Source organism: Anabrus simplex, chromosome 8, assembly GCF_040414725.1.
Source record: "Anabrus simplex isolate iqAnaSimp1 chromosome 8, ASM4041472v1, whole genome shotgun sequence".
Classification (NCBI taxonomy): Eukaryota; Metazoa; Arthropoda; class Insecta; order Orthoptera; family Tettigoniidae; genus Anabrus; species Anabrus simplex.
In genome coordinates, this window is record NC_090272.1 from 76,998,350 (window position 1) to 77,020,815 (window position 22,466).

General features: G+C 41.2%; 1 protein-coding gene across 6 annotated transcripts in view; it reads right to left on the reverse strand.

The window, feature by feature from the left end:
* LOC136878800 (tudor domain-containing protein 7) overlaps positions 1-22,466 on the reverse strand; it is a 299,722-nt gene that overhangs the window by 175,893 nt on the left and 101,363 nt on the right. For all 6 annotated transcript variants that reach the window (XM_067152283.2, XM_068229004.1, XM_067152285.2 and 3 more), the window contains exon 7: positions 9,346-9,459. In XM_067152283.2, the coding sequence (XP_067008384.2) occupies positions 9,346-9,459 (114 nt within the window). The remainder of the gene's footprint in view (positions 1-9,345; positions 9,460-22,466) is intronic.

A 22,466-nucleotide genomic window follows, 5' to 3' on the forward strand; every position in this document is an offset into this window, starting at 1 on the left:
AGGCGCGCGGCTGTGAGCTTGCATCCGGGAGATAGTAGGTTCGAATCCCACTATCGGCAGCCCTGAAGATGGTTTTCCGTGGTTTCCCATTTTCACACCAGGCAAATGCTGGGGCTGTACCTTAATTAAGGCCACGGCCGCTTCCTTCCAACTCCTAGGCCTTTCCTATCCCATCGTCGCCATAAGACCTATCTGTGTCGGTGCGACGTAAAGCCCCTAGCAAAAAAAAAAACACAGCTGCAATGTCAAACAACAACATGTTGATAAAAAGAGGCAGATAAGGCTGTTGCATCTTCAGTGATGGACAGATGTTCAGATTGTTCAAAGAAACTTTGTGAGATGATGGTGACTGCAAACATTCCACTAAACAAGGTGAATAATCCCCATTTCGAGAATTTCCAGGAGAGCTACACAAAAAAATCTATTCCTACAGAATCAACACTGTGAAAAAACTATTTATCGCATTGCTACAAAGTTAATCTAAATCAAATATGACACAGTGTAGTAGACTATCTGATTTGGATATCTACTGATAAGACTGACACTGCAGGTAGATATATAGGAAATGTAATTATTTGAATGCTCCGTGCTGATTGCCTGGGGATAATTTTCTATCAACCTCGGAAGTTTTAGAAAGAGCAAATCAATCATCAATTGCAATTCTTCTTGATAATGCACTAAAAATTTTATGGTAGGATGAAATTAAGCAGGAAAACGTTCTTCTCTTTGTTACTGATGCTGTTCCGTACAGAGTGAAAGTTGCTGAAGGCCTCCTCATGTTTTATCCACGAATGACTTGCTTCATTTGCTTTACACATGCTCTGTATAGTGTGGCAGAAGAAATTCATTGAAATGTTCCTGCAGTCAATAAAGTAATATCTAACATCAACAATCAACTGCAGGTAGCAATTTTCAAGGAGTTAGCTCTCCTTACTAGGTAGAGGACATGGCTCGATGCTGCTATGTAGTATTGTGAAAATGACCCCACTACCAAAAACATTGTTAATGGCTTCAACGAAAATGATGCCTCTTCTATTCAAGATTGTGCAGGAATTGTTCTCCAAAAGTTCGTCAGAAAGTCTGGCATATATTAAGTCGAACTTTGGAATTATAGTGAGTACAATTATTCGTTTAGAAGTTGCTAGCTTAGAAATTCATCCAAGTATCGAAATTGTGCGAAGTGCTGAACTTTCAGTACAACAATCACATGGAATAGTTGGTGACAGTGTAAAATGAAAACTTCAAAAGGTGCTTAATCTAAATAACTGTTTTTGCCATGTGTGCAAGATAAATGATATTCTTAGAGGAGAAGGTACAAGTACTTCAAGATGAGTGCATACTCGACAGCAGTGATTTAACATTATTTAAATATGCACCAATACCATCTTGTGACGTACAAAGCAGCTTCCCTTCTTACAAGAATGTGGTTTTTTTTTTTTTTTTGCTAGCGGCTTTACGTCGCACCGACACAGATAGGTCTTATGGCGACGATACAAGAATGTGTTAAGTGATAACCGGAGGTCTCCCATGCCTGATGCTTTGAAAATGAATCTTGTAGTACACTTCAATTCCATCCGCGGAGAAGAATGAAAAAGGTACGTGAGTTTGCAATATAGTGTAAAACAAAAGCAAAAGGTTTCCACCTATTCAATACTATTTACTGTAAACTTAAAAAAGCTACATATATTTGATGAAACTAGTTTCGGTCTTGCTAGAGATATCAACAACACACGCTTGCTCCATAAATTTTATCTATAATTCATGTCTTGGCTTAGCTTTATTGGTTTTAACTAATGATTGGTTTTGACTCTAGCAAGACTGAAACTAGTTTCATCAAATATATGTAAATGTTTTAAGGTTACAATAAATACACAGTTCAAAAAAATTAGGGGAATATGTTTTGTAACGTCTGGTATGTGAACATTAATTTGGTAGATGGAATTCCAATGGTCGTACAGCATACCTTGAGACCTTAGCTACTCAGGGTATGTCAAATCGAAGTTAAACTCCATCAGTAGGAGTAGCCATGCATTAAACTGTCAGGTGACCTCCCAAAATGAAGTGAATAGTGGTGCGTCCGTGTGTCGTTGTGAGGTACACATACTACTGCAGTTATTTCAGCACGTTGTACATCAACCAGCACATCCCACGAGACATCTTAACGAGGTTCAAGTCTCAAGGGCCGTCACTTTGAACCAGGAAGGATGGACTTATCATCTTGTTGCTGTGGATCTCAATGTCTCTCCGTCAGTTATTCACCGCTTGTGCAATCGCTACAATGAAACAGGCCAGTTCACAAGGAGGGATGGACAACGTCGTGGACGCATGACAGCCCCACTGGATGACTGATATCTGACCATCTGTGTGTTGCAGCATAGTTCCTGCCAGAGAACTGCAACAAGACCTCAGGAGGGTCACTGGAGTCACAGTGTCTGACCAGACAGTAAGGAAAAGGTTAAGAGAAGTGCCCTTATAACCTAGACATCCAGTTCGATTGCAGCAACATCGCGCAGCTCGCCTTCTGTTTGCCCGTACCCTCATCAACTGGCAACTCGCCAATGGAGACTTGTGTTGTTCACAGACGAGTCCGGATTTCCCCTCACACAGCGTGATGGACGTCATCGTGTATGGAGACGCTGTGGTGATAAGTACATGCCAAATGTTGTTCAGGAAGAAGACCGATTCGGACAGGGGTCTGTGATGGTGTGGGGTGGCATCAGTATTGATGAATCTTGTCGTCCATGGTAATCTTACTACTGCAGGGTACATTGAGCAGATACTGCTACAGCGTGTGTTGGTTGCTGCACATGGTGTTGGCCCTGAATTTGTACTCACGCACGACAATGCCAGGGCTCATGTAGCGCGCATCACCAGAGCTGTCTTGCGAGAACTGGACATTCAAGACATGGAATGGCCAGCAGTGAGTCCCGAACTTAATCCCATCAACCATGGGATAGGCTTGACAAAAGTGTTCGCGGACGTCCTGTTCCACCACAGATTCTGAAAGACCTCGAACAGGCTCTCATTGAAGAAGGGGACCTGATACCGCAATGTGACCTCCGTCGACTTATACGGAGCATGCCATGTAGGTGCCAAGCTGTGATAAATGCTCGTGGAGGACATACACCACAGTGAAGCTCTCTAACTGTGATAAAAATCCACCCTGGAGGACTGTTATCACTTTGTTTTCGCCCCTATTTGGACATTTTCATTTGTGTTCTGAAAATGAACGTGAATTCATTGATGTTCTTTTGTATACTTCAATGGTAAAGAATAAAGGTTTAGCTGGAAATATACCTAGGTGTGAGGTATTGTTTTGTGGAGCATAGCAAACATCTTCCCCTAATTTTTTTGAACTGTATAGTATTGAATGCACGGAAACCTTTAGCTTTTGTTTTACATTATATTGCTCTTCAATACGGAATAATATGAAATTTATTACCAATGATTTGCAATATAGGCCCTGCCACTCTACCATAATGCATTGAAACACATCTACTTAATTTGTTTCGTGCTGCTCAATTCAAACTTTAACGCATCTGAATAATATTAATGAAATCTGAGCTTAAGCGTTCCGAGATATTTTTAAAAAATATATCACATTCTAGTTTTCTTGTACAGTATTTCAAACCACCAATGCAGAGTGCAAATATGTTTTGACTTTCAAAATGTTGTGTGATCTGATGATCTTAGCAAACTTAGTACGCTAGAGGTATGTATTCACAAATGTTTAAAAAGTGAATCAAGGACAATAAACTGTGAATAACTGCTAAAAATGTACTGTATATTCAGCAAATTAATATTAAAGTAAAAATAAAGAATTTAGTTAAATATGTATCAAAGGAATTGCCTTTTCAATTCATAATTTATTTTAAAATGACATTTAAAATAATCATTTTCGGGGCATATTTTGTCATTTTTAAGTCATATTTTGTCACTTTTGAGGTCATATTTGCTTGCTTATTTGGGTCATTTTTAGGTCTTGAACATCCGAGCCCTAATGCTAAATATATTTATTTCCACGAGTCAGTGCGATATGGTTAAATGTGGAATACTTACATTAGTTATTTAATAATGGGAATGACCCTCCAGTTTGCAGTCAGGCTGTCTTAGTTCAGACAGCACTGTCAATAACTGCACACTCTCATGAACCCGAGCACTGAAAATTTTGATTAATAATCGAATGAGGGAAATAAGTGATCACTGAATATCAAAAATCTTTTGAGATATATCTGACACCATCTATTGGCAGAATGATGCAACATATTTAACAGCGAATATTGAAAAATCGCACAATAACACTGTTTATTTGTACATCCATAAAACTCACCAAAAATTCATACATCTGACGGAAAATCAAGAAATGTTGGCAGGTATGCATACATATTCCTTAGCTTTCCACGTAAACCATGCTAATAAGATACCTAGTACAATATACCGTATATACGCAAATACTCCATGCCATCTAATCATCCGCGCACCCTTAATTTTAGGAGAGAAAATTTAAATAAATAAAAATTGGTTTAATCTGTGTTTTATTTAAAGCATAATCCTACATAGTTACGAACACCAAAACTGAATACAATATGCAATTGCTTTAAAAAACGCATCAATCTTCACATGCTGTTGCAATGCATCTGGGTCTCTACCTACAATAGTAAAAATAATATGAAGAACAATTTTTTATCAATTGAATGTGTGCAATAAAATACTGTAGACAATTGAGTCAATTTAATGCTCCCATACTTCTAATCATCATCAGTTCCATCCCCCCTGCAAGTGGGGTCAGTAGTACAACACCCACGGTATCCCCTGCCTGATGCAAGAGCCAACTAAAAGGGTGACTAGGAACTCATAACTTAAGAGCATGGGTTGGCATCCACAGTTCTCCTAGCTGAGTCTGGCACTGCTTGTACTTACTTTTGCCAAGCTTCTCACTTTCATCTTTTCTATCCAACCTCCTTTGGTCGACCCTTCTTTTCCAACCCCCATGGTATTAGTTCTGTGAGACCTAGGGAGTCTTCCATTTTCATGCCCGCCATGACCCTTGTCTTTATTTGATAGATACCTTCATTTTCTGAAGTGTCGGATCATTTCCATTTCTCCTTCTGATTAGTGTCTTGTACTTCTTAAAAAAATAATCACCACCACCTCAGTTCCGTTAAGTGAATAATAGTGTTGTCAAGCCTTGATCAGTGTGGCCCATGACACAGTACATCATTAAGATAACACACAGGCAAAAGTATCCAATTGCAAATATCAGGGGAAGGTAAGCAAACCTCATAACAATTCTGATAAAGCTTGCCTACCAAACCTGTAATTTTTTTTACAATTTGCTTTACGTCGTACCAACAGAGATAGGTCTAATGACGATGATGGGATAGGAAAGGGCTAGGAGTGGGAAGGAAGCGACCGTGGCCTTAAGGTTCAGCCCTAGCATTTGCCTGGTCTTAAAATGGGAAACCACAGAAAACCATTTTCACAGCTATCTCCCAAATGCAAGGTGATAGCTACATGACCCAAACCATACAGCCATTCACTCAGTCAATCTATAGTTTTAGAGGGTCCAAGTTCTTTGAAATGTTTTAAGAAAGGAATAAGTAAACAACTGATAAGGAATCTGCTGCCTGGGTTACTGCCTGAAATCCAGATTAATGAGGATTCATTGACTGGAGATGGAGGAGGACCACCCTTATTTCAAATAATGTGTAAACCCCAGTATTTCTTCACTAAATTCTGGAAAAAATTTGTGCGGAATATTCGCATATATACGGTGATAAACCAATGTTAGAGATGCAAACTAACCGACAAAAACCTTTCTTACATGTTGACACAAAGATTTACGTATCTAAACAACAACTATTGATGGCAACTACAGTAGAATAACAATCAGTCAAAATTGTCCAGCTGCCAATGGTAGCCAAAGTTAGCATTACTAATCCGAGAAACAACTTGTGTTCATGTTCATTCCAGTGGTTGTAGCTCGCCAACTAACGATCAGAGGAGGACGCGGAAAACAGCAGTTTGTTGTCTAAACCTGCCGCTACGTGCGCTTGGTAAAAACAGCGAGCTCCCTCAGCCAGTTGGCGCGCTATTTCAAACGTTTCTTTTCTTTTTGAACACACCTCGTACCTTCTCATTATCAGATTAAAAAAACACTAATATTATTAGTTTTACACCCCACTAACTACCTCAAGGAACCAGAATTTTGTCCCACAGGAGTTCTTTTACATGCCTGTAAATCTACTAACAAGATGCGGGCATATCTGAGCATCTTCAAATACCAACGGACTGAGCCGGCATCAAACTTGCCAAACAAGCACCTGATTAGAGTGGTATTGTAAAGCAGTGAATGTGTTAAATCATTCTTTATAAACACAGAGTGGAACGATAACACCTGAGTGTATTGTACATACATAATATACACATCAACGATTGGAAGCCAGACAGTAAGACAAAGAGAAACATTCATCAAGGAGAACACAATGAAAGATTAAGTAATGGAAATAACAAACAAGAGCAAATCAAGTAATATACAGGGTGTACAAAAAAGGCATCCAATAATCAGAGGGCATGATAAAGAGGATCAGGATAAGTCAAATGAGGATAGCAACCAACACTCGATTTGGCAATATTTATCCGATGGGGAATGGGGCAAGGAATGACATGCAGTTTTAGGTGAAGTCTGGAGCCTGAATATCACTTGCAATGCTTCAAAATGATACCTAAGACATCTTACATCAGTTATATTTTTTTACAGTGAATATTGTGAAAATCGGTGGCCAAAGCCTTGAAATTGCTGACAGTTTCAAATATCTAGGGAGAGAATTAATACAGAATACAAGAAATACCTAAGAAGTATGATAGGAAAGACAAGGAAACACAGAGTGAGAAACAATGACGTTAGAAAGGAAGTTGGAATAGAAAACCTAAATGAGAGAATTTATAGGAATAAACTAAGATGGTTTGGACATGTAAAGAGGATGGAGGAGAAAAGAATACCAAACCAGATGATGGAAATGAAGTTCGGGAGAGGGAGAGAGAGGGGGAGATAGGCGTAGAACAAGGTGGATCAATTCAATAAAGAGGAGTGGAAAAAGACTAAGAAGAAGCCTGGACTACGACAAAATGAATAAAGAGGAATGGTGAAAGGAGAGAGGAAGGTGGAGAAGTGCCATGAAAGCCCCGACCCAGCAGAAGCTGGAAAAGGGGAAAGGAGAATATACTATTACAGTGAATATAGGTGACATGAAGACGGTAGGCGCTGGTGGCCTGCAGTGTAGGAACCAACAACACATACATTGTGTGCACCATTAACCAATGACGACCGAAAAAGGTGTCATCGTCACCCTGCCAACTCCAGATGGTGGTCGTCCAGCGACTCAATGAACACCGCAGTTAGGGGAGAAGGTGCTGGGAATGATCACGGAGAATGGTACCTTGAGCATAAGCGAGACTGTGTGAACACTTCAACTGCACAGTCTCGTACATGCTATTCTGCAGGAGGATGATCTATACCCACACAAATATCTATCCGTTCAGTACCTTATGGAGGGTGATCGTCCGTATTTAGCACAGTTTTGTAATTGGCTGTTACGAGGTGCACGGCGGAAGTGGACCAGTTACCAAGAATACTGTGGTCTGGTGAGCCCTTATTTACAATCTCCAGTACCTTTAAATTCCCAATAGCCATGGATGAACCCATAAGATGCTGTGCAGAAAGAGGGTCACCAAGTTCACTGGAGGACAAATGTGTAGACAGGGCTCATGGATGGTACCCTATACCCTCTACCTGAACATCCAAATGGCAGAAGTTACGTCATATCTCTTCAGGAAATGCTGCCCATCCTCCTTGCGTGGTACAATGTAGTACGTGGTTCCAGCATGACAATGCACCACCTTACTGCTGTAATAAGTCCTGCCACGAGTTGAATAGACAATATCCACGATGATGGATAGATCGTGGAGGACCTGTATCCTGGCCCTCAAGGCTGCTAGACCTGAATTTCTTCGACTACTTCCTGTGGCGCCAACTCAAGGAGCTGGTGTTCGGGGAGGTCACAGGGGATAAGGCCAAACTCATTGTTTTCCTGCATGTGGCCATTGCAACCATCCATGAAGAGCAGGTGAGCGAGGCAATCAAGTGTTGTGGGTCGAGGACTTGTCTTGAGATGGGTGGTGGACATTTTGAGCAGCTGTTGATGTAAAGCCTAGTAGTCCAACATTAAGATCATTATTATGCTTCTTTTGTTGGTTTAAATAATTTTGGCAATGTGCCCCATTTCACCCAACAGGTTCTTTCTGGTACCTCCGCCATTATAGCTTGGAGTATTTTGCTTCCTATACTTAAATTGGTATAATGTGCTCTATCCAACAGTGAAATTACTGGGCACCATTCTTCATGCATCTTGTACACATATATATCTTTTTGTGTCTGTCTTACATTCCTAGCCTTTTGCTACCAGTATGTTTTTTCCTTTTCATTTTTATCCCTTTTCTTTTTCAGTGTTTCTCTGTCTATCTTCTTATTCTATACTTCCCACATCAAAACTGAAGATCTATCACGATAACCCCTCAATGAGCCCCCCCCCCATCTCTTGATAAAGCTGGGGAGCAGAAATGAGCCTGGCAGAGGTAAAGAGATGGCTGTAGAAGAACTGGGATTGACAAGGAGAGAGCCTATTTGTATGAAGATGTAGAGACTGTCCTTGCCCTTTTGTGTTTCCGTGTTTGTCCTCGTCTTCTTTTCTGTTGCTCCCTCTTCTAATGCTGATCTGCCATTGAGTTTATATGAATGTTCCTATCTTTCTATACATGACAACAGGTTAGTGAATGTGCAGGTGAAATAGAAAGAAGACAAGGACAAACACAAAAGCAGACATTAACAAGGGCAAACTCCATATACACGATCATCCTCGTATGCTCTCTCTGTGTATCAGTGGTAATGTGTCACCCTCAAACCGAGCAGAGGTAGTTGGATTTTTGAAGGGCAGGAAAAATTCTGCTGTTCATTCGGCAACTGTGCTTGTCTTATCTGTTCATCTACACAGCAGCACACCACACCATCAACCACCAATGAAACATGCAACAGCAAATACATCCCTTCAAATAGCATTGACATCAGGAAGGGTATCCAGCCATAAAATTGCGCCAAATCCACATCCGAGTAGGAAGGGGTGGCATTATGGTTTCACACATGCCCTTTTCTCTTCCTGAGTCCATAGTGATCTATCATTGTGTTAAACCTTAGTGTATGTTTCCATAATCTTTTCTGACTTTCTACCTTTGATAATGTATTAATAGCATGTATTGTAATTCTATCAGTCAGACAAATAAAACACATACCTCTGGATATCTCTTTCTTCGGGATCTAGATTTGAGAGCAGGATAAGTTAACAGCGATGAAGGACCATTACCATTAGCCAGGTATGAAGATAATGTTTCACGTGATGAATCATTCTGCAAACAAAGCAAACAGAAGTGTTTAACCAATCAGAATACCAACATTCATGAATTGTCCAATACAAAAATGTATCAAACTAACACAACTTAAAAGTGAGAATCACATACATTGCACGTATCTCGACAGTTTACCCCATAAACTAGGTATCGTCAACTCTGAGCAAAATACTTTCCTTTCAGAGTCAGCCTGCTTGGCGCATTGGAAGGGCAGTTTAGGGCACTGATTACAAGGAAATGTTTATAAAATGACTAAGTGTTCAGCTCAGCCCTTATCTCAATTCAACAATCGTTCTGAAAATCAATTAGCTTTGTTATGTGCTCTTCTCAGGTACTAACAACAAGGAGGAGCTGAGTGAGGAACCGAGGGTAAGTTCACAACACCATGTGTACCAAAGCTCAGTGGTGATAGCATGAGCATAATGCGCAGTGTTCAGACTTGCAGCTAACAATGAGTCTATTTAGTACCACAAAACTGTATGAAAGTGATTTTTCCATAACGAAGCTGACAAAGTTGAATGATCTGAGGGAGTATCACAGACTCGCATATAAGTTCATGCATTCAATTGATAAGCAGCAACTCAATTACTCCAGATATCAAGAAATTATCCTCTAAGAAAATTAGAGATATGAACTGCAATTCCAACTGCAATACAATAACTGTTCACTATTATGAGTTATATTTACTGATCGTTGTGTTTATTGTTTTTGTATAGGAGAATGTTCTGTTACGATGCGACTCTTTGTACTGGCTGAATATCTCTGATTTAACTTACCTTTATTTCCGTTCAAAGGTTTGAACTACACTGAAAGTACAGTAATTAGTGCAAGAATTTAGTTGCAAATTAAAATAATTTACAGCTCTGATATGCAACTGCAAAAACAGATCATATAAACTGACAGTATAAAGAGGTAGCAGTCTCGACTATACACTGAAAAATAAGAAGTGTACGGTGTTTCAAGTTTCGTATACAATTCCCCAAACAAGAAGATTCGAGCACTGTTCTCCCCACCGCACTTCCCCATGCGGTTGCTCTGGCTGTTGTTGGACAGCTGAGGTCTGCTCAGCTCAGCTGGCCCAGTAAATAACAAGTGCGTAGCCCACCTGAACATGCCCCCTATAGAATGAGTCAAACCTAATTCTCCAAAGTAACACATTGAAGCACATACTGAAGCTGGATTCGGACAGTATGAAAAGGTTACATATCTCATGCCCAAGCTCAGTGTTAATATTTTTCTCAAGTTTCAAATGAACTACGAAGGCGAATCAAATATAAACGGGAATTTAAATATACCACTGCTGTTAGTAATAATTCTCAGGAGGAGCTTTGCCACGCTGTTGGTGGGGGGTGTCTAGAGAAGAGGTTTGCGAGCGCAAATGATGGTGAAGAGCTGGGCTGCATCAGTACACTATGAGTGAGCAAAAAATGCACACGTCTGTTGTGCAACGCGTCTTAATCAAATTTCTCGCAAAAGGGGAGACCAAACATTCCGAAATTTGGAGATGGCTCTGTGCACTGTTTAAGGAAGAAACACTTTTGCAGACTTGAGCGTATCAGTGGGATAAAGAATTTGTGGCAAGAAGAGAAGCTGTGGAAATTGAACCTAATGAAAGGAGACCGCAGACAAGCATCACTGCAGACAACATTGTTGCCATTCATGACATTATTGATGAAGATCAGCAAATAAAAATTTTGCATATTGTTTCAGCCGTAGGAATAAGTTACGGAAGAGTTCAAACCATCATCCGAGATCAACTCCATTTCAGAAAATTGTCTGCCAGGTGGGTTCCTCAATTCTTCAACCAGGAATAGAAAACTTTACACCAGGAAGTTTGTCAGAGACTTCAGCGCCGCTACAAGGAGGAAGGAGAGGATTTCTTGCATTGTATTGTGACTAGTGATGAAACTTGGGTGCATCGTTACACCCCAGAGTAAAAGCAAGCAAGTACGGAATGGCAGCGAAGAGACAAAGCAGGTCAAGGCCAAAACACAACCATCTGCTGGAAAGGTGCTTGCAACAGTTTTCTGGGATTCCGCAGATGTTTTGCTGGTGGATTTTCTACATGAACAAAGGAAAATAAACGCAGCCTATTACTGTCGCCTTTTGAATGAAGCAAAAGCTGCGCATCGCAACAAGCAACACTGGCAACCAATCCGAAATGTCCTTTTCCATGACAATGCAAGGCTGCATGCTGAAGCTTTAACACAGGAAAAAATGGAGGAAATGCACTGGACACATCTGGAACACCCTCCGTACAGTCCAGATTTATCACCATTCGACTGCCATTTGTTTGGACCACTCAAACAAGACCAAGGAAGACAGCAATTTGATGATAATGCATGTGTAGAAGAGTTCGTGCGCAACTGGCTTCACACATGTCCCTCTCCTTTCCATCAGAATGGCATCAAAAACTTACCAATCCGATGGAGAAAATGTTTATCGAAATCAGGACACAGAAAAGTGATCACTATGTGCATATTTTTTTGGTTGATGCAATAAATTTTAAAAAATAATTCCCATTTATATTTGATCCACACTCGCAATATGACCACAGGTTTGGATTACCCTGGAAAAGTTCACTGACAATCTACTTTTGATGTTATTGACTGACATTGCCATAGGTCATGCAGTTCCATAAATACACAAAATACAAAACACAACATTGAACTGTATTATGAGCTTGTGTTAGATAAGCTTCAGTGTTTTAGTGGTGGTCCCTGCATTTATTCATAAAATATGCCACCATTACTCCTTTAAACTGACAAAGGAACTGTAAGATTTTGCAAATTTTCTTGTCAAATATAGTTATTATTTAAGAATTGTGCAGCAGAGAACCAGAAAATAAGAATTTTTTTTCTTGCATGGCACTTAAGCGACTGAAGCTATCGAGCTCGGTAATAAGGAATTTTTATTGGTAGACTATAAATAGGGATTAAATAAAAGAATTCAAAGTTTGGACAAATATTTTTTTTGTTTCTTTTTTTTTTTAGCCATGAGTGGCATTTATTTTATCACTACCCTCAGTGATGATGTGGAAAGAACATCAAAAAAAGCTAAACAGCAGACTATGATTGACTCACAACTATCAGAACTATGTTTGGGTTCCTAGTGGCTGTTAAGGAAATTAATCTAGCAAACACACATATCATTCATCTAAAAAAATAGATTACAAATATATTGATTCACTAAAAATTGTTTTATCTGAGAATCTAGCATCCGAAAAGTTCTTCTATTTTCTTTACGTCGCACCGACACAGATAGGTCTTATGGCAACGATGGGACAGGAAAGCCCTAGGAGTGGGAAAGAAGCGGTCGTAGCCTTAATTAAGGTACAGCCCCAGCATTTGCCTGGTGTGAAAATGAGAAAGCACGGAAAACCATCTTCAGAGCTGCCGATAATGGGGTTCGAACCCACTATCTCCCGAATGCAAGCTCACAGCTGCGCGGCCCTAACCGCACGGCCAACTAGTCCGGTCTGAAAGATTTTTTAAACCAGAAAATTGATCAAGAGCTTCTCTCTGGTTCACTATCCCATCAACCAGCAGTAAGAGTTGGAAAATCCCACACAATTTTATGAATATCCACTAGAGTTTGCAGTGTAATGAAGTTAACTGTTGCTTCCACAATTGCAGTTTTGAGCTTGGTGTACTGTGTTTTGATGTCCAAACACTACTAGACAATCATGGGATGAGAGAGGCAAAAGTAGTGTAATAATAAAAGATAAACTGACATACATCTCAGACTTCGACACGGTGTAAACCGTAATAAATTAATGAACATGGTGGTGGTGGTGATGATGATGATGATGATTGTTACTTAAAGGGGCCTAACAACTAAGGACATCGGCCCCTAAAGGTATGAATGAGATGGACAACGTGATATGATACTTAATATTAATGTATCCACTGACTAGAATTGAAAACAAATGAAGATGAATAATGATTGTGAATTTAAAATAATCAGCAGATCTAATAAACAATGCCTTATTTTCGGTAAAATGAAATATGATAGGTAATGGTAGAATAAGACACTGCCTCAAGAATCAATAATATATAATGCAAAACGACTATTTTAAAAAAAACACTAAAATAGACAAACACAAACTAAAACAGAGTCAAATTAATAAAATCCAGTGAACAATAATACAAAGACTAATATGACAACACTACATTCATACACGATAAAACAAACCATGATCCCTCGTAAAACAGATGAGGAGGTATGCTGACTGCTCGTCATCTCACAGGATGGGGGAGATGATACCCAGGAATTTTAGACTACACGCAGATCAACCAGGTCCACGCACTCCGTAAGGATGTGCACTACGGTAAGATGATCGCCGCAAGTAACACCAGAGGGGGTTCTCCTTTCAGTAAATAGGAGTGCGCTACTATACCGTGGCCAATCTGAAGATGACATAATACCACTGCCTCCCTCCGAGAAGCCCGAAGGGAAGTCCTCCATACCTTCGTTGTACCTTTTATTGCTCTCAGCTTATTTGGAAGTGGAGTGGCTTGCCACTGAGACATGACCAAATGTCCCAGCTGAGAGCAAATATTACTTGCGAGAACCTTGTAAGGCAAAGGGGGCAGTGTAACTGCCTCTTTAGCAGCCTTATCTGCAGATGTTGAGGAAAGTAGAAGAGAGGGAGGAGGGGAAGGAGAAGGTGGTAGTGTTTCACGTTGGTACCAACAACGTAAGGCAAGCTGATATAAGTACCAACATAGTTGGAGATGTGTGGGATCTGGTAAATGCAGCACGGGTGAAGTTTAAGAAAGCGGAGATTGTTATTAGTGGAATACTGTGTAGGGGGGATACTGACTGGAGGGTGATTGGGGATTTAAATGAGACTATGGAGTGGGTATGTGGGAAACTGGGAGTGAAATTTCTAGATCCTAATGGGTGGGTACGAGATAGGGATCTGCGCTCGGATGGCCTTCACCGCAGTGGTACGTATAAGTTAGGAAATTTGTTTGGAAGGGTAATAGGGAGGTACATTCAGGGAAACGGGATGGCCTAGGGAGCGGTGATAAGGGAACGGGGAACTGGAAATCAAGTAGGGATGACATAAAATTGTTAGTGTTGAACTGTAGAAGTATTGTAAAGAAAGGAATAGAATTAAGTAATTTAATAGATATATATATACTAGATATTGTAATAGGAGTTGAATCATGGCTGAGAAATGATATAATGGATGCAGAAATTTTCTCACGGCACTGGAGTGTGTATCGTAGAGATAGGATAGGAATGGTGGGAGGGGGAGTGTTCATTCTGGTGAAAGAAGAATTTGTAAGCTACGAAAAAGTTAAAGATGAGACACATGAAATTCTAGGTGTAAGGCTCATTTCTAAAGATAATAGGCAACTTGATATATTTGGAGTGTACAGATCGGGAAAGGGTAGCACTGGCGCGGATTCGGAATTATTTGATAGGATAGTCGGCTATGTGGGAAACAACATGGAAAGAAATGTGATTGTAGCGGGAGTTCTGAATTTGCCAGATGTCAATTGGGAAGGAAATGCGAACGACAGGAAGCATGACCAACAAATGGCAAATAAGTTAATATGGGAAGGACAGCTGATTCAGGAAGTGATGGAACCAACCAGAGGGAAAAATATCCTGGATGTGGTGCTGATAAAACCAGATGAGCTCTATAGAGAAACTGAAGTAACAGATGGTATTAGTGATCATGAAGCTGATTTTGTGGTAGTTAAAAATAAATGTGATAGAAAGGAAGGTCTTAAAAGTAGGACTATTAGGCAGTACCATATGGCTGATTAAGCAGGCATGAGGCAGTTTCTAAAAAGTAACTATGATCGGTAGAAAACGGTAGAAAACGGTAAATAAAAATGTAAACAGACTCTGGAATGGGTTTAAAGAAATTGTTGAGGAATGCAAAAACAGGTTTGTACCTTTAAGGGTGGTAAGGAATGGTAAAGACCCACCTTATTATAATAGAGAAATAAAAAGACTAAGAAGGAGGTGCAGACTGGAAAGAAATAAGAGTTAGAAATGGCTGTGGAAGTAAGGAGAAATTGAAGGAACTTATTAAATTGAATCTAGCAAAGAAGGCAGCTAAGAATAACATGATGGCATGCATAATTGGCAGTCATACAAATTTTAGTGAAAAATGGAAGGGTATGTATAGGTATTTTAAGGCAGAAACAGGTTCCAAGAAGGACATTCCAGGAATCATTAATGAACAAGGAGAGTGTGTATGTGAGGATCTTCAAAAGGCAGAAGTATTCAGTCAGCAGTATGTAAAGATTGTTGGTTACAAGGATAATGTCGAGATAGAGACGGAGACTAAGGCCAAAGAAGTAATAAAATTTACATATGATAACAATGACATTTACAATAAGTTACAAAAGTTGAAAACTAGAAAAGCAGCTGGAATTGATCAGATTTCTGGGGATATACTAAAGACAATGGGTTGGGATATAGTACCATATCTGAAGTACTTATTTGATTATTGTTTGGTCGGAGGAGCTATACCAGATGAATGGAGAGTTGCTATAGTAGCCCCTGTGTATAAAGGAAAGGGTGATAGACAAAGCTGAAAATTACAGGCAGTAAGTTTGACATGCATTGAATGTAAGCTTTGGGAAGGCATTCTTTCTGATTATATTAGACATGTTTGTGAAATTAATAACTGGTTCGATAGAAGGCAATTCGGTTTTAGGAAAGGTTATTCCACTGGAGTTCAACTTGTAGGATTCCAGCAAGATATAGCAGATATCTTGGATTCTGGAGGTCAAATGGACTGTATCGCGATTGACCTGTCTAAAGCATTTGATAGGGTGGATCATGGGAGACTACTGGCAAAAATGAGTGCAATTGGACTAGACAAAAGAGTGACTGAATGGGTTGCTATATTTCTAGAAAATAGACCTCAGAGAATTAGAGTAGGTGAAGCTTTATCTGACCCTGTAATAATTAAGAGGGGAATTCCTCAAGGCAGTATTATCGGACCTTTATGTTTTCTCATATATATAAATGATATGAGTAAAGGAGTGGAATCGGAGGTAAGGCTTTTTGCGGATGATGTTATTCTCTATAGAGTGATAAATAAGTTACAAGATTGTGAGCAACTGCAACGTGACCTCGAAAATATTGTGAGATGGACAGCAGGCAATGGTATGTTGATAAACAGGGTTAAAAGTCAGGTTGTGAGTTTCATAAGTAGGAAAAGTCCTCTCAGTTTTAATTACTGCATTGATGGGGTGAAAGTTCCTTTTGGGGATCATTGTAAGTATCTAGGTGTTAATATAAGGAAAGATCTTCATTGGGGAAATCTCATAAATGGGATTGTAAGTAAAGGGTACAGATCTCTGCACATGGTTATGAGGGTGTTTAGGGGTTGTAGTAAGGATGTAAAGGAGAGGGCGTATAAGTCTCTGGTAAGACCCCAACTAGAGTATGGTTCCAGTGTATGGGACCCTCACCAGGATTACCTGATTCAAGAACTGGAAAAAATCCAAAGAAAAGCAGCTCGATTTGTGCTGGGTGATTTCCGACAAAAGAGTAGCGTTACAAAAATGTTGCAAAGTTTGGGTTGGGAAGAATTGAGAGAAAGAAGAAGAGCTGCTCGACTAAGTGGTATGTGATGTAGATGTTGATTCCCATACGGAACCTAAAATATTTGTCCTGATGGCCAGTCAGGCATCTATTTTTGGAAATGAGACATAGCTCTCATAGTGCATTGGCACTGCTGGTGGCTTCAAATAGCCTATGCAGTGGCCTCCACGGTATGCACTAGCCTTGCGTCTTGGGTGGTGTGCTAAGTCCCAACTGACGAGCCTAACTTAGCATACGAGGGCGAAACGCAGGCAACCAAGAATGAGTTAGCTGAAAAATTTATAATGTCCAATAACGGACCATTATATTGGTATTATAAGTGGTATGTTCCGAGCTGTCAGCGGAGAGATGGCGTGGAATGACATTAGTGGACGAATAAGTTTGAATGGCGTTTATAAAAGTAGGAGAGATCACAATATGAAGATGAAGTTGGAATTCAAGAGGACAAACTGGGGCAAATATTCATTTATAGGAAGGGGAGTTAGGGATTGGAATAACTTACCAAGGGAGACGTTCAATAAATTTCCAATTTCTTTAAAATCATTTAGGAAAAGTCTAGGAAAGCAACAGATAGGGAATCTGCCACCTGGGCGACTGCCCTAAATGCAGATCAGTATTGATTGATTGATTAACTCGTTTACCTCTACACTCATGTGGCTTGGAAGCCACATAAACTTGATTCTGGTGCTGGCATCCGAACACCTGGCCAGCAGGTCCTGGATCCACTGCACCAGAGGGTGCCAAGGAAAACAGGTATCAATAAATACACTGTAGAGAACTCAAGGAGTCTGTACACAGCAGAAAGTGTCGGCACTTGTCAGAGAGCGCGAACCGCAGAGCTGCACAGATAGCATAGAGCTCTGCTATGTACACACTACAGGTTTCTGGGACAGCAAAAAGAAATCAATCATTGTCGAAAATGAACGCACAGCCCACTTTCGATTCCACCCTCGAACAATCTGTGTAAATGACTGAACCTGGATACCGGCCAACAACCGACGGGAAGAACCTCCGATAAATCGAAGGGTCCGAGTTTTCCTTCGAGCCAGTATGCCGATCTAAGATTATTTCAGGCCGTCGCATTATCCATGGAGGTACCCCACTTGGTTGTCTGACAAGGCAGCGAACCGAAGATACATCAAACAATCTGTGACTGCTATCCAAGCGCATTCCAACCGGCCGCGTTGCTCGAGGTAAGCAGCATACAGCTGAAGGTTTCCATTGTGGAATACACAAGGATTGCTTGGGTGAAGTGGCATCTGTCACAAATTTGCAGCATAGGACAGAAGCATTTGCTGGCGCCTCAGGAGTAAAGGCGGCACACCAGATTCAGTGAGCAGGCTAAGCAAGGGAGCTCATACGAAAAGCTCCCATTGCCAGCCTAACCCGCTGTGGTAGATGCTGTTCAGTTTTGCAAGGATGCTTTGCCTTGCTGATCCATATGCTACCGCCGTAGTCTAACCTGGATAACATATGAACCCTATAAAATCGTAGGAGCAAGGTGCGCTCAGCCCCCCATTGGTACTGCTAAGAAACTTCAAAATATTCAAGTTCTTAGTGCATTGCACTTTTAACTGCCGCACATGTAGCTCCCACGATAATTTGCTACCGAAAAGGAGTCCAAGAAATAGGTGTCAACTACGGGAAGAGCGACATTTCCTAAATAAAGTTCAGGATGCACGTGAAGAATGTGCTTCTGGCAAAAGTGCACAACAGAGGTCTTTGAGGTTGAAAACCGAAAGCCATGTTCTATAGTCCACTGTTCCACTCTCTTAATAGCTTGTTGCAATTGTCGCTCTGCGACTGCCATATTATGTGAGCCATAATGCAGAGCAAAATCGTCCACATACAGCGACGGTATTACTGCTGAACCAGCGGCAGCGACAATACCATTTATGGCAAGCGTGAACAGAGTGACATTAAGAACCAATCCCTGTGGGACTCCATTTTCTTGAACGTGGTATTGCGAATATGCCCTCCCTACTTGGACACAAAATAGACAGAAGGATAAAAACTTAGCAATAAATACCAGCAAGTTACTTTGGAATCTCCATTGATCCAGGACTGAAAGGATAACATATCGCCATGTGGTGTCATAGGCCTTTTCTAAGTCAAACAAAACAGCCACCAAATGCTGTTTGCTGAGAAATGCATCCTGGATAGAACTCTCCAGGCGTATCAAGTGGTCAGTGGTCGAGCGAGCAGCTCAAAAACCACATTAGAACATGGAAAAGAGTCCTTGTTTCTCCATACACCGCACAAGTCGGCAGCTGGCACGACTTTAGCCGGCTACATGTTATATTACTAATTCCAAGTCACCTTGAAACATCCTCTCAAATAGCTTAAACATACAGTTAGTAAGACAAATAGGTCTGTAACTTTCTGCATACTTAGGATTTTTGTCAGGCTTGAGGACAGGAATTATTATGCCCTCTCGCCACCACGACGGAAACTCGCCTTCTATCCAGATTCGGTTGAACACACGAAGGAGATAAAACGGACTATCCTTACTAAGGTGTTTCAACATCTGGTTATGGACATTTGTCTGGCCCAGAAGACATGAACTTGCAAAGCGCCAATGTGCTGTGGAGTTTCCACTCCATAAAGAGCACGTTATAGTCCTCTGAAGTTTGAGTGGCAAAACAAAGATGATGACATTCTGCCTCCCGCTTCAGTGAGAAAGTCACTATAATAATTCCCGGAGCCAGACACATCCGCGTGACGACTGGCTAAATGGTTAGCAATTGAGAGCGGTTCAGTGGCGATACTGCCTGCAATGGATCCCGGTACAGAAGATGATCCTTGGATACCCGAAATACGTTGAAGTTTAGTCCACAGTTGAGATGACGGAGTATGTGACATCATAGACGACACATATCTCTCCCACAAAGCCTTCTTACACTTCAATAAGAACTCGCGCCTTAGCACGGAGTTTTTTAAATGTTACCAAACTGGCCACAGTAGGTTGTGTACGATAGAGTTTATGAGCACAGCGGCGTTCTTTGATACCTGCTGCAATTCATTCCACCAAGGAACGCATTTTCGGCGAGGAGTCCCTAAAAACGATGGAATGGACTCCTCAGCAGCAGCAAGAATTACTTGTGTTATGTAAATGATATCGCCGTCTATGCTCCATCTGGTCACATCGTTAAAGACAGCTAGTGATGTGAAGTTTGGCCAATCAGCGTGTTTAAGAATCCATTGAAGAGGAGCCTCGGCGGATTTCTGTTTCAACAATGGAGGGCAATGGGAAAATGGTCACTGTCACAGAGATCATCGTGTGTATTCCACCAAAACAGGGGAACCAGCGTTTGGCTGCATAGACTGACGTCTATGCGAGAGTATGTGCCGTACCGTACACTGAAATGAGTTGGTTCACCCATATTCAAAATACATAAATCTAGCTCTCTCACTGATATTTCAAAACCCTTTTCCCTGGGGAGAGGGAATTCAGCGCCCCATATAGAACGACAGGCATTAAAATCACCCAATAGGAGGAAGGGAGGTGGAAGCTGATCTATAAGAGCAGTTACATCATTTATATTAAGAGGCTGGCCTAGTGGAAAATAAACATTACACACTGTTGCCAGGACAGGCAGCAGAACACGAACTGCTACAGCTTCCAGCGGGGTTCTCAGTGGAACCTCTTCGCTATAGGTATCAGAACGGACAAAAATACCAACGCCACCGGAAGACCAGTTAGCATAATGTCATTCTGACGAGTACAGTCTGAAATTTCTCAAAACCGTATGGTGCCCAGGTCTGAGATTAGTTCCTTGAATGCAGACTATACTTGTCGAATACTCACTAATTAGCTGGTGCAGCAAGATGTCTCTCATAACCATTACAATTCCACTGTAACAATGACATAGTGTGGACTAAGAGAGGATGAGATTTACGTTATACTTAAAACCTAAGCACTAACATCTACATTCGTAGATGTAGATAAAAGATCAACGTCCATCCTGTCGTCGTCGACGGATGAGGGGACCGACACCCAGAACTTCAACGCTTTTGGGGAGCAGGATGTCCTCCTACGAGGGGAGTGCGCAGGTTTTGAAGCAGGCGTACCTGCTGGCGCTGATTTAAACCCTCCAGATGGAGGGCACGATTTCTCTTTCGCAGGAGAAGTGTGAGAGCACCTGGTAAGGGCGCTCCCTCTTTTCTTGTTTAGACGAGCTTGGAGATAATTTCCCAGCCCGGGTTGACGATGCCGCCTCCGCCGGCTTAGGCATGGCTTTCACCGACCTCTCATTGGGGGAGAGACTTAGCCACCCCCAAGCCCCCTGCTGTGCCGGCTGGGACTTCAAGTCCCAGCCGGCACAGACTTGTTTGTGGCCGAAGGTGGGGTGGTCCCCACCTTCGAGCTTTTACTCTTTGCGACTTTGCTTACAGGAGCAACAGCCGCCTTGGGCGCAGCAATCGTAACAGGTTGAGAAGATGTGAACGACGAACCTGGAAGACTTCACGCTATCTTCGTGTAGTCTGGCATCTTGGCGGGAGCATTCCTAGAATTGAACTTACAGCGTACTTCCTTGTAGGAAAGACCATCCAGGGTCTTGATCTCCTGGATCTTCGTCTCACCGAGATATGATATAGATAGTGATTCCCATAGGGAAAATTTACTCATCAATACCGGACAGGTCCGATCTCTGGGTGAATTGAAGATCAGAGCAATTAGTGCACTTGTAAGGAGTTGGGCACTTTTCTGCGCAGTAGCTCCTCTGCCACATGTACTACATACAGAGCAATGACACACTATATGCCCGAACCTCTGACATTGGTAGCAGCACATGGGAGGTGGTGTGTACGGCCTCACATCGCAGCAATAGGTAGTCGCTTTTCCTGGTAACAGTGACAATTTGAAGGAGAAAATGAACGCACTCGTGGCAACGTTTTCGACACTGACTTTGCACATAATGCGCCGGACGTGTGTCACGCCACGGTGCTTCATGTCTTCCATCAACTCATTGTCAGTGTTCAAGATGTGATTTCGGTGGAAGATAATTCCATGAACCAGATTCAAGGTCTTGTGCTCCTCTACTTTGACAGGAATATCGCCAAAGTGGTTGTACTTGAGCAACCGATCAGCTTGCACAGCAGTGCGCGTCTTTAGCAACTGTCACAGGTGAACAATATAGTGGAAGTGTTTTTGAAGACATTATTTGTAAAGTATGATATAATGTTTTATTTGTAGTGACCTAACCTGTACTGTGTAATATTTGTAACATATGTATTTGTAAATAGTAGATTTCTATTCTGTACTTACTGGAAGTATCTAGAAAATTGTTGAACAGGGTGTGTGCCTTTTGTGGGTTATGTTTTCTAGAAGGAATTTTCTAACTATTCTGGAAATGGAAGATTCGCGAATGTGTGTATTCGAGAATGTTCGTTAAAGTTCGCGACGAGAGTAGGAATCCTGATTG